Here is a 12972-nt window from a genome sequence, read left to right as displayed (position 1 = left end):
TTCCGCAAACCTAAAAGTCTTTTACAAAACATCATGTGAATTTTTTCAACATCAGGTGCCTTATGAAAACCCCATATTTCTGACCCATAACTCAAAATACTATTAACGTATGCATCAAAGACGGACAATTGGGTTTCAATATTAAAATAATTTTTACGACATACTTCTGTAACTGCAAATAAAGCTTTGCGTCCTTGCTCTGCAATTTTTTGTTGTGTTTTTCTAAAAGTTCCATTGTAATTAATTAACAGACCCAAATAGGTAAATTCATTTACAATTTCTAATTGACAACCGTCATAGTTCCAAATCTCGTCATTTCTCAGAATGCCACCATTTCTAAAAACCATGATTTTTGTTTTACTTGTATTAACAGTTACATCCCATTTTCTTGTATACGTATTTAAAGAATTAAGCATTTCTTGTAACCAATTCGGCGTCTCCGAAAATATCACCATGTCATCTGCATACATTAATAGAAATAAATTTAAGGTCTGTATTTCAATGGAAGGACAGTTGTCAGTTAAAAAATGCATTTCGCAATCATTTACATAAAGAGGAAACAATATAGGTGATAAGATTTCCCCTTGGAACAATCCGTTTTCACAATCAAAGTAATTAGATAATGAGCCATTATGCTTCACACAACATTTAACTCTACTATACAACGATCTTATTAACTTTAATAATTTTCCATCAATGCCTTCCTTTATTAATTTATACCAAAGATTCTGACGATTAACGAAATCAAACGCTTTAGCATAATCTACAAAGCAGCAGTACAATCTTTTCTTATTTCTCAAAGTACGATTAATTATTGATTGTAATGCAAAAATAGCGTCAACAGTGGAGTGATTCTGCTTGAAGCCAAATTGAGCATCGGTAATTTTACTATATTTTAAGTCAAACGTCACCAGCCTATTATTAATTATAGACTTAAATAGTTTCCCCAGACAACTGACAATAGTAATTCCCCTATAATTATTTACATCATTAGCATCCCCCTTTTTTAATACAGGAACAATATAACCTTTTGACCAACTTTCTGGAAAATGTCCATATTTAAGTATACTGTTGAATAAACTGATAAAGCAAGGCATTAGCACGGATTTACAATTGATTAAAAATTCACATGCCTTATTATTTAATTTTCTAATTGCACTTAATATTTCACACTCTGTTATATCTACATCCAACTCTCCAAATAATACAGGAACAATCGTCATGATCTTGTATCAAGTCTATAACCTTTTTGACAGTTGAGGCAACTTTCTGGAAAAAAAATGTCACTTAAATATTTCAAATGTGTATAAAAACTCTTTGTTGAATAATTCAACTGTTATATTTGTATTCCTTTTTGAGCAAAACATTACTTTTGCGGGCAAAGTTATCACTGTGTGTGAAATAATGTAATGCAGTTTTATGCATTGATATATATATATATATATATATATATATATATATATATATATATATATATAAGATAATTACGAGAGAGACAACTAGTTTTGCATAAAGTAACCAAGTAGATTACAATTTTGTAAACAACAAAATCAGCTAATGTCTTACATGCAACATAAAATATTGTACTAAAATTCTTTTACTTCGCAAAAAGAAAATAAAAGTATTCGTAATAATGATCGATAATTTATTTTCCTACACTTCTGATCCCGGATACTGTAACATTAATTGTAAGAAGTATATAGCACGTGTAGAAGAATTAAAAGTCACTTCAGAATGTCCTTTTTTCAAATACTGGGTATTTACACTAACTTTAGGTAGTCGTATTTATTCTTACGTAATTTCTGAATATTTGTCTAAACAGCTCTATTGTACAAACCGTATAGTTAGCTTCTTTATTGTCAATCGAGATGAACAATCTGCCATTACAGAAATAATTTCTGAGAAAAAAAAGTTAAGTAACATCTGTACGCAATTGAATTGACTCTTAGGCAGGGAAAATAGACTGTGGGTTCGGTTTGGCAATATCTGTAGAGAATATTTGACGAAATGCCAAGCTGACAAATCGTCAAAAGATAGGGGAAGGATCTTGATTAAAACAAATAAAGAAGGATTAAGGATGCCATATATTTCTGATAAAAGTTGATTTAACACACAGATTTCAGTAGTGTTCTAATAAAGACTTGACAGAACTCACAATCTATAGTCCAGTTGTCGGTCTACACGAAGACACTGGGGGACAAACTGGGGCAGACTGTGTTTTTGTATTATGAGAATAAGTCTTATAACTGTAAGTATTAAGAAATATCATGAAATAGTGTTTTGTAAATAGCTGAAACACTAATTAATTTTGTCAGTTATCTGCTATTGTGAGAACGTATTGATTTTTACGTCATTTGTTTACGTGGGAGTATTACGACGTTTTCTTATGACGTTTCTCTCATAAACAAATGACGTAACAAGCAATGCCTTTGCGCAAGAGCACATAACGTTATTTTACAAAAAAGCTGGATTAAGTGAAATACTATTGTACAGATATAGATTTTTCTGATTTATTTTTCAATGTCATACAGTTTTGTATTTCCTGTGCCTATCCATGTTACCAAATGATGTTATGACGGTAACAAACTCTATACTGCACCGATTTTGATGCATTGATGAATGTACAACTTGACAGGCGATGTGTTTTAAAATCTGATCAGTTAAATACTAATTTAGGTTTTGGAGTCTTAGTGACAGATATATGCCTTGAAATCATATATCTGATAAGTTTACGTACTTTAATCCGCGACACTATTTGGTATTGTTTCAAATAACAGCATCTTGTGTTATAGATATGTTGAAGTTAAAGATAGATTATTTACCACGATCGAGTATATAATTTATGAAGAAAATATTTTGATAAACTGGTGTTACTTAAGAATTGTTATAATTAGTGTTTAGTGTAATTAGTGTATATTTTCTATACAGTAGTGTGTCCGTTTAAACATAATCAGTTAACAACCCTATACAGATCAATCTATATTGTGCATACTGAACAATCCTACCTTAAATTCTGAACTGATCTTTTGTACATATTAAAAGACTCAGAATAAGGATTACAAATAAGAAACATTAACCAGGAATATTGCACGATTATCTTCTTTTCCTGATCAGATGTTTATTGATTAGAAGTATCTTACATTTAGTACATACCACTACATGGCTGTTGGTAGGTAATTCGATGAAACTGGGGCAAATATGAAAAAAAATATATAGTACATACCACTACATGGCTGTTGGTAGGTAATTCGATGAAACTGGGGCAAATATGAAAAAAATATATAGTACATACCACTACATGGCTGTTGGTAGGTAATTCGATGAAACTGGGACAAATATGAAAAAAATATATAGTACATACCACTACATGGCTGTTGGTAGGTAATTCGATGAAACTGGGGCAAATATGAAAAAAAATATATAGTACATACCACTACATGGCTGTTGGTAGGTAATTCAAACTCAAATTCGATGAAACTGGGGCAAATATGAAAAAAAATATATAGTACATACCACTACATGGCTGTTGGTAGGTAATTCAAACTCAAATTTGATTAAACTGGGGCAAATATGAAAAAAAATATATAGTACATACCACTACATGGCTGTTGGTAGGTAATTCAAACTCAAATTCGATTAAACTGGGGCAAATATGAAAAAAAAATACATATAGTACATACCACTACATGGCTGTTGGTAGGTAATTCAAACTCAAATTCGATTAAACTGGGGCAAATATGAAAAAAATACATATAGTACATACCACTACATGGCTGTTGGTAGGTAATTCAAACTCAAATTCGATTAAACTGGGGCAAATATGAAAAAAAATAGAGTACACACCACTACATGGCTGTTGGTAGGTAATTCAAACTCAAATTCGATAAAACAGGGGCAAATTTGAAAAAAAGAAAGATTTTTCATAATTTACATTAACCTGCATCTAGAAATTATGTGCTGTGAGCATGCTGGCAGTTACCGACACCTTGCAGAAAATCGTGATATTGAGAACATACCCTTAAACATCGAATCCACTGAGACATGTACATGATTTAAACACCATAGGATGATGATGCAGGGATATTGCTGTCCAGAAATGGAACATTCACAGTAGGGATATTGAAAACACCATTATCATTTTATAGCTAAAATACACATGAGAATTGATTGCCAAACCAATGCTTAAAAATGGGAAGTAAGTTCTCTAGGCAGAGTATGATATCTCTCAATTGTTGATATTTCTGCAGAGAAATTTTATTTACTTTAATAAGGAAATGACATTTTGCCAAATTCAAATTAAATAAAATTCTTATATAGAAGTGAAATATATCAATAACACTACGAAATTATCTCTAACGTGTGTAAATACAAATAACCTTTGTCGAATCTTCCTCTTGAATATTTTTTTTAATTTTCGACTAAAGCAACATAAAATAAGACTTAGGGGTCAATAACAAACTATATTGGTATATTGTTGAAAGTTTTTATCCTTTTTGTCATTCTTTCTTTAGCATGACATCATGGTAAGTGGAGACGACAATTGAGATTTATATTTCTGAACGCAGTTGTTGGAATAAAGCAATCCTACAATGGCTAAATCAGGGCAGATCGCAGTGCGTCAAGAGGAACAGAGCACGTGTGTTCACCATACAGGTAAAACACTGGAATTTTTCTGTGAGGAATGTGAGGACGTGGTGTGTTCCAAGTGTATAACCTCCGTTCATAAAGGTCACAATATGCGTGACCTTAGTGATGTCACTGTTGGAATAAAAGAGGAAATACGGAGGATTGTAGAGGACACGGAACGAAACAAGCTTCCTCAAAGCCAGAAAAACATCCAAAGTATCGTTGATGAACTGAAGAAAAATGCCGAGTGTTTCGATAACCTTGCCGCAGAAACAAAGAAGCAAGCTGATAGACTGAAACAAGATATTGATGTGATGACAGTGGAATCAATGGCGTTCTACCAGCGAATCAAAGAAGAGAATGCCCGGTTGCTGACTGCCTATCAATGTGAACTGGACAACGGACACACGGAATTACGCAAGCGATTACAAGAGTGTAAACGACTTCTACAGAAAGCTTCTGATATAACTTTTTTTGACTCACGAGACAAAATCAAGGAGTTTGCCAGACAACCTTTACTCTCAGGCAAGCCTATTCTACGTACTGCGATATTTGACCCAGCAAAATCTTTCCGTGGATTCCTTGAGCAGGCGTTTGGTAGGCGATCAGCTTCAGGTCAATCAGGACATCTGCCATCTGTTGACACTGACCAGACAGTGGCCATGTCAGGCAAAACTACGTCGGAGACGAGAGGTGCAAATCTGTCCGTTACGCTCGAACTTCTACCTGAAGTCAAGGTTTTAGAAGAAGACTCTCTAGGATTTATAGCCAATCATATACGTTGCAGCCAACCTAATGAGGCATACCTATGTTATTCTTCCGGGTCGAAGTCTAAATTACAAGTGTTGGACACGGCATTCAAGAATAAAAAGAAGATAAACGTTGATACGTGTATCACAGATATAAGTATCGCACGAGATACAAACCATATTTGGGCAGCGGATGGAAAGAACAAAAGTATCATGGAGTATACAGCCGATTCCTTCAAAGTTAGGTTCCATACAGAGGCGAAACCCGAGTGCTTATGTGTGACAACCATTGGCAACCATGTCCTCGTCGGAACCACAGAATGTGTAATGAAGTTCTCTTTCGATGGTAAAGTTGTCCTCACCTCAGACCAGTTCAAATCAAGAAAGTCGACATTTGGTACCACGCGAAGAATTCGTGAATGTCGTGTAACGCATAATGTGGCAGTGGCAGAAATCCAAGTCGACAAAACTGGTGACGTATCAGGTGGAAAACTATTATTGCTGAATGAAGACCTGGAACAGCTGTTCTGTTGTTCTGGGGCCACGCTTGAAGGGCAACAACACAACAGAAAGCCATTTTACCCACGTGATCTGGCTTTTGACAGCGCAGGGAATATTGTCATCGCTGACTTGCATCAGAATGGCATCCTTTTTCTTGATATCAGAGGTATTTCAATGAAGGTTGTTTATACAAGCAAATATCGGCCAACAGCTATCGATATCGACGACAACAATATCATTTGGGCTGTATACAGAGATCAAATAATCAAAAGGCTACAGTACTGTACATGCTAACTGTCCATAGCGATACAAGGGTGTTAGTGATGGATTTCTATCATTACATCTCACTGTACTACTACAGGACGTATACACAACTCGTTTATAAATATGTGTGTTAAAGTAGATTAGCTCTCTCAGTAAGTACATGATAATGAAAAGTTATTCATAACACAACTCGATTCCATCTGATTTGAAGTTAGAAGCATTGAGTGGTGTTCTGAAAGAAGTGAGATAATCACCGGTCTTCAGGAAACATACAGGAAAGGTAGATACCAAGTAAAATATAAGTAAAATAGGTAAGGATATGTATCCAAATAGCAACCGAAATAAACAACAAATGACAAATTAGTCATCACCTGACGAAACCAGGTGTTCAAACTGGGACAAACTGTATGAATTTTTAAAATTAAACATCTTGTCTAGGTGGTTTTCGTACTGTTCGACAAAACATCTTATTTCATCAGAATAACAGTTATACTGATGTATGTAAAAGCAAGACATTTTTTTTTGTTTTGTTTTTGTTTTTGTTTTTTTTTGTTGAAAGTATTATTTCTTTATTATTATTTGTATCAATACTACAATGTTTAGTAGGAATCAGGTTGGGAGTAATCGGATTATTTCACAAGCAATGTTTTACCAAATCTACGGGAATGTCCCATGGCCCTTGACATTCTTTTAATATCCTAATACTACATTTTCCTTTTCATCTGAGAGATTGGTTTTAACAGTCATTTTTATAGTTTATACGCTCAAAAACAAGAAAGGAAAAGATTTACTCTTTTTTAAATTTTGAATAAAAACCTTGGTATTTAGTTTTAAAATTTACGAATTTGGTGGTTATAACAAACTAAGTACCATGCTTAATAGTTTATATTCTTTATGAGTTTCTTTAATATTCATAAAAATAACATTTTATTATGTTATCATTCATACAATAAGTGGTAAAACATTTTTCATTGCGGAATGTAGTTTTTACCGTCAATCAACAAAAACTAACTATAACAGTTAATTGATTCGTCTTTCCACGAAAGGAACGAAAATAAATCATCCATGAAAATCAAGGATTTCACAAAAAAGTCAGTATGTTTGTTTTATTCCCTCCTAGTATTCTAGAAAATGCTGAAACGTTGAATTTAGAATATTTTTCATTTACAATACCTATTTTTATGCTTTGTTTTGATAGCTGATTCCTCAGTTAGGTAATGACTTGTGGATGTTGTTCGGCTTAATGACTTTGTGGTTGAAGAATTTCTTTTATACCCATCTTTATTGTCATAATGCTGGAAATGTTAATCTTATAAAACTTGTGTTGAGCGTCTCACGACATGTACATTTTCTATAGAATACTCGATAAAATATTTTTCACGGTAATGAGGAATTTTCTGAATCTATAAGACAGATTCAATGTTTTCTAAAACAAACATTTCGTAATGATAAAGGTTAAAATTTGTAGTATCTGCTTGAGAGATGTAATTACTTTGGTCAACGTTAAGTCCACGAGTTACATTTTTCGTTACCATTGCTTGAGAATCATTTTCCCCATTTTTGCGACTGAGTAACTGAGTGATGCAACAGGGGACATTTAGCAGAAAAGGCGATGATAAAAATATTGAAGTACAAAGACGTAAGACCGTAATGATGAAAAGTGAAATGCTGCTATTGATATTTCTAATTCTTATTGATGATATAATTACTTAAGAAGATAAGAAGATATAGCTTTATTATCACGCAATGCGAAGGATGTTGATGTGCGATGTTTCGTGTCCACATAGCAATGTGTTGGTATCGTGTCCGATTGAAGGATTTTTTTTTGGCTGAACTCGCAAAGCAAGAAAGATAACTCTTGCGTTCAATCCTTCTTATCGATTAATCTCAGCTGCAGTGTTGGAGTTCTGTTTTCTCATCATTTCTTTTTTGTGATTTTGTGATAATATAGATATATGGAATGTCATGAATAAGAGTTATTGACATGTGTTACTATAAATATGTAATGATGACGTCAGAAGTACACCGTTCTCAGTCTCATTCAACTATTACAGACGTGGCTTCAGATGGATATGATATAATAATTCAAACTAAATTTCCATATAACTAGGGCAAAATATGAACAAAGGAAAGAGTTAAACGGACACTCCTGAAAAAGTACAGGGATTATAAGACGACGTGTTCCGGAAGAGTAAGAGTATTCTGCTTCATTGACAACACCCGCCATATAAACCTTGGTCAGTCCAAGTAAGTAATGTCACGTTCTCAAATGAGGACAAGGTATACAACAACCGATTCAACAGGCAAACTAATGAGCATCAAATACGTCCAGCTTCATGTCAAACAAAGAGGTTATCACGCAAATTATTACAACTTATCAATGTGCTATAATACAAGTTTACAAATGCAAAGCATAGCAATGACCTTACAATGACCAGTACATATTATATTTTACAAAATTATAGAACAGAAAAAAAAACAGAAAAATAAAAAGGAAGTCAGAAATTTAAATGGAAATATTTAAGAGTCTACAACGAGACAGATGACACTACATATGTCATATATTTCCTAGATACACGCCCCCTGGACATCACTGATTCATTTTGATCTATTTATCCTGATGTAAACGTCAGACCGTACAACAAGTAAAATGTGTTACTATATAATATCAAGCATTTTAACACCTATCGGAGATGGGATTTACCTGTCATTTTCATGATTTATGTATTTATGACGTCAAAATAGGTAGCAAGCGTTTATATTATCACAAAATTCCAATTGTATATTTTTGACCATAGAATAGTTTAAAATATATTTATTATTTTCGAGTAAAATTGAGTCTAAGAAAATGTTTGATTTAATATTTACAACAATGCAAAACGTTGCGACATCGGTCTTCCTTTCAACGAAATTTCAATACCAAAACACATTAGATAGGTAACACATGGATTTTAATGTAAATTTTAAAAGGTCTTGATAAATTTAATGTATTTTCTAATTTTTTTTTATTGGAAAACAAATTTTTGAATTGTATGTGAAATAAAGTTGCGTATTTATTTTTACGGGAACACATTTTTAATTCATTATTTGGCAATACTGTATTTATAAGTAAAAATTGTGTATCTAATTGTGTTATTTAGTTATGTGTCCTTTATACAACCCATTGACCCGGTTAAGTCATACCTAGGATAAAAGCCGAATTTGCTAAAATACATTTTACATAGCAATAAATGTCAATCTCCTCGCGTCCTTCTACTTTTCTCAAGGGAAACTAGCTCTATCCGATAAAAGCAGTTTGACAATCCTTCCGAAAATTGATGTTAAACAATCGGTGTTACAGAATGTGATGGTATGTTTCTGGGTTGACATATCGAGATAACACTTGTTCCAAGTTTTATCAGTAATGCCAAACTTGTTCCGAACGGCCTTCCGAGACATCGAGAATGACAGGTTTGAAAGGAAGAAGATACCATTAACAGCGATATTGTTGCCATCATTTCATGATGTCTTAACTGATATGTAAAAGGAGTGACATATCTTATACTTTCATATATTCAGAAATCTCTCGTAAAGAGGTCGCAGTTTGATTTATGAGAACAATCTGGGGTGCTGTGTGTTATATATATAAACAGAAGGATGTCATAGCCACTCTGGTTGTTATTACATATCCACCAGTTAAGTACATTTATTACATCTGTAACGTATATACAAATATAGTTCATTTCATGTCACGAATGCTTCATTTTGTCTGACCGGGAGTTCGATATAATGGTTTAATGTGTTTCGTAAATATTATTTTAAGTAGAACATATTGTAAGATGCTGTTGATCACGTAACTAAGGTAGATTTTTGGAGAACCGGTTTTAATCATCTTAATAACCTTTCAGATGAAAACTCTTCTGCTGTCTGTTTCTCCATTGGCCACATTCTGCTTGCCTCGTGTGACATCAGCAGATCCTGTGGGGCTTTTGCCTATTTCTTTAATCTGTTATTTGTTGGTTCCTATCTCTTTAATCTGTTATCTGTTGGTTCCTGTATCTTTAATCTGTTATCTACTGGTTCCTATTTCTTTAATCTGTTATCTGTTGGTTCCTATTTCTTTAATCTGTTATCTACTGGTTCCTATTTCTTTAATCTGTTATCTGTTGGTTCCTATTTCTTTAATCTGTTATCTACTGGTTCCTATCTCTTTAATCTGTTATCTGTTGGTTCCTATTTCTTTAATCTGTTATCTACTGGTTCCTATCTCTTTAATCTATTATCTACTGGTTCCTGTTTCTTTAATCTGTTATCTACTGGTTCCTATCTCTTTAATCTGTTATCTACTGGTTCCTATTTCTTTAATCTGTTATCTGTTGGTTCCTGTATCTTCTGTTAATCTGTTCCTATTTCTTTAATCTGTTATCTACTGGTTCCTGTTTCTTTAATCTGTTATCTGTTGGTTCCTGTATCTTTAATCTGTTATCTACTGGTTCCTATCTCTTTAATCTGTTATCTACTGGTTCCTATTTCTTTAATCTGTTATGTGTTTGTTCCTATCTCTTTAATCTGTTATCTGTTGGTTCCTGTATCTTTAATCTGTTATCTACTGGTTCCTATTTCTTTAATCTGTTATCTACTGGTTCCTGTTTCTTTAATCTGTTATCTGTTGGTTCCTATTTCTTTAATCTGTTATCTACTGGTTCCTGTTTCTTTAATCTGTTATCTGTTTGTTCCTGTATCTTTAATCTGTTATCTACTGGTTCCTATTTCTTTAATCTGTTATCTACTGGTTCCTATCTCTTTAATCTGTTATCTGTTGGTTCCTATTTCTTTAATCTGTTATCTACTGGTTCCTATTTCTTTAATCTGTTATCTACTGGTTCCTATTTCTTTAATCTGTTATCTACTGTTTCCTATCTCTTTAATATGTTATCTACTGGTTCCTATCTCTTTAATCTGTTATCTACTGGTTCCTATTTCTTTAATCTGTTATCTACTGGTTCCTATTTCTTTAATCTGTTATCTACTGGTTCCTATTTCTTTAATCTGTTATCTGTTTGTTCCTGTATCTTTAATCTGTTATCTACTGGTTCCTATTTCTTTAATCTGTTATCTACTGGTTCCTATTTCTTTAATCTGTTATCTGTTCTTTAATCTGTTATCTGTTATCTGTTGGTTCCTATTTCTTTAATCTGTTATCTACTGGTTCCTATTTCTTTAATCTGTTATCTACTGGTTCCTATTTCTTTAATCTGTTATCTACTGGTTCCTATTTGTTCCTGTGTCTTTAATCTGTTATCTACTGGTTCCTATTTCTTTAATCTGTTATCTACTGGTTCCTATTTCTTTAATCTGTTATCTACTGGTTCCTATTTCTTTTATCTGTTATCTACTGGTTCCTATTTCTTTAATCTGTTATCTACTGGTTCCTATTTCTTTAATCTGTTATCTACTGGTTCCTATCTTCTTTAATCTGTTATCTACTGGTTCCTATTTCTTTAATCTGTTATCTCTTTAATCTGTTATCTACTGGTTCCTATCTTTAATCTGTTATCTACTGGTTCCTATTTCTTTAATGTGTTATCTACTGGTTCCTATCTCTTTAATCTGTTATCTACTGGTTCCTATTTCTTTAATCTGTTATCTACTGGTTCCTATTTCTTTAATCTGTTATCTACTGGTTCCTATCTCTTTAATCTGTTATCTGTTGGTTCCTATTTCTTTAATCTGTTATCTGTTTGTTCCTATCTCTTTAATCTGTTATCTACTGGTTCCTATTTCTTTAATCTGTTATCTGTTTGTTCCTGTATCTTTAATCTGTTATCTACTGGTTCCTATTTCTTTAATCTGTTATCTACTGGTTCCTATTTCTTTAATCTGTTATCTACTGGTTCCTATCTCTTTAATCTGTTATCTACTGGTTCCTGTATCTTTAATCTGTTATCTGTTGGCTCCTATCTCTTTCATCAGCTATCTGTTGGCTCCTATCTCTTTCATCAGCTATCTGCTTGTTGGATCATCTGGTTTCCAATATCAAAGCATTCTCTTTTCTGCTCTTAACACGAACTAAAATAGATACACATTAAACAGTCATTTCATTTCAAATATTGAAAAATATCAAACAATTATAAATATAGCGTAATCTCTTTTCCAGATCGTTAAGATGTTCGATATAGTATATAAGGTGATTGCTTCTGTAGACTGTATTAGTAGTTGTCCAACTAATTAAAACATTCGCTTAGAAATAGCTCTAAATCAGTTGTACTCCTCATATTTCTTTGTCAATTATTCGTGCCCGTAAGTACTTATATCAACTAAATTCAATAATGCACAAGCACTTTATATAGAAATCAGTTTGTTTGAAATTAAGAGATAAATTGATAATATGTCTGTCTTCAGAAAAACAAAACAAAACACACAGGCACTTTGACATCATGTTGATATTTCAATACTATTCAAAGCAATACTTTGATGTAAATATGTTTGGAAAGTTTATGTTTATTTCTAAAGATTGACATGTATCACATTTTACCTCTGTTTTATGGTATCAGGAAACAGGCAGATACTACTTCGCAATGCAGATCTTATTTATTCATTTATCAAAAAAGAATTAACTAAATGTTACCTTCCACTATTGTACCTGCATGCCACGTTTTAATTCATACGAATTGTGGCAAAGTTAAGAATATACACATGCACTTAACTTTTCTTTGATCATCAGACGATTACTAAATTTATTGAACATAGTGTAAATGCACCTCCCCGCTGGGTTTTTAAATTTTAGGCCCTTAGCATTACTGATTTATGACAAAACATAGTGCTTGTTTATCTCATTGTTTGGTTCTACAGT

At 32.8% G+C, this 12972-nt stretch overlaps 1 protein-coding gene across 1 annotated transcript; it reads left to right on the top strand.

Moving 5' to 3' along the window:
• Positions 1 to 4589: 4589 nt before the first annotated feature.
• Positions 4590 to 8591, top strand: LOC132554955 (uncharacterized; the record flags this gene model as incomplete). Its single annotated transcript, XM_060219284.1, has 2 exons — positions 4590 to 6122; positions 8538 to 8591. Coding segments are annotated over exons 1-2 (1587 nt in total), but the record flags the coding sequence as incomplete, so codon positions are not given.
• Positions 8592 to 12972: the final 4381 nt, after the last annotated feature.

The sequence above is a fragment of the Ylistrum balloti genome, unplaced genomic scaffold, assembly GCF_031769215.1.
Source record: "Ylistrum balloti isolate Yb309-2 unplaced genomic scaffold, AGI_CSIRO_Ybal_v1 Utg370450, whole genome shotgun sequence".
NCBI lineage: Eukaryota > Metazoa > Mollusca > Bivalvia > Pectinida > Pectinidae > Ylistrum > Ylistrum balloti.
Note: the sequence above shows the minus strand (reverse complement) of the source record. Positions and strands in the feature narration are given on the sequence as shown.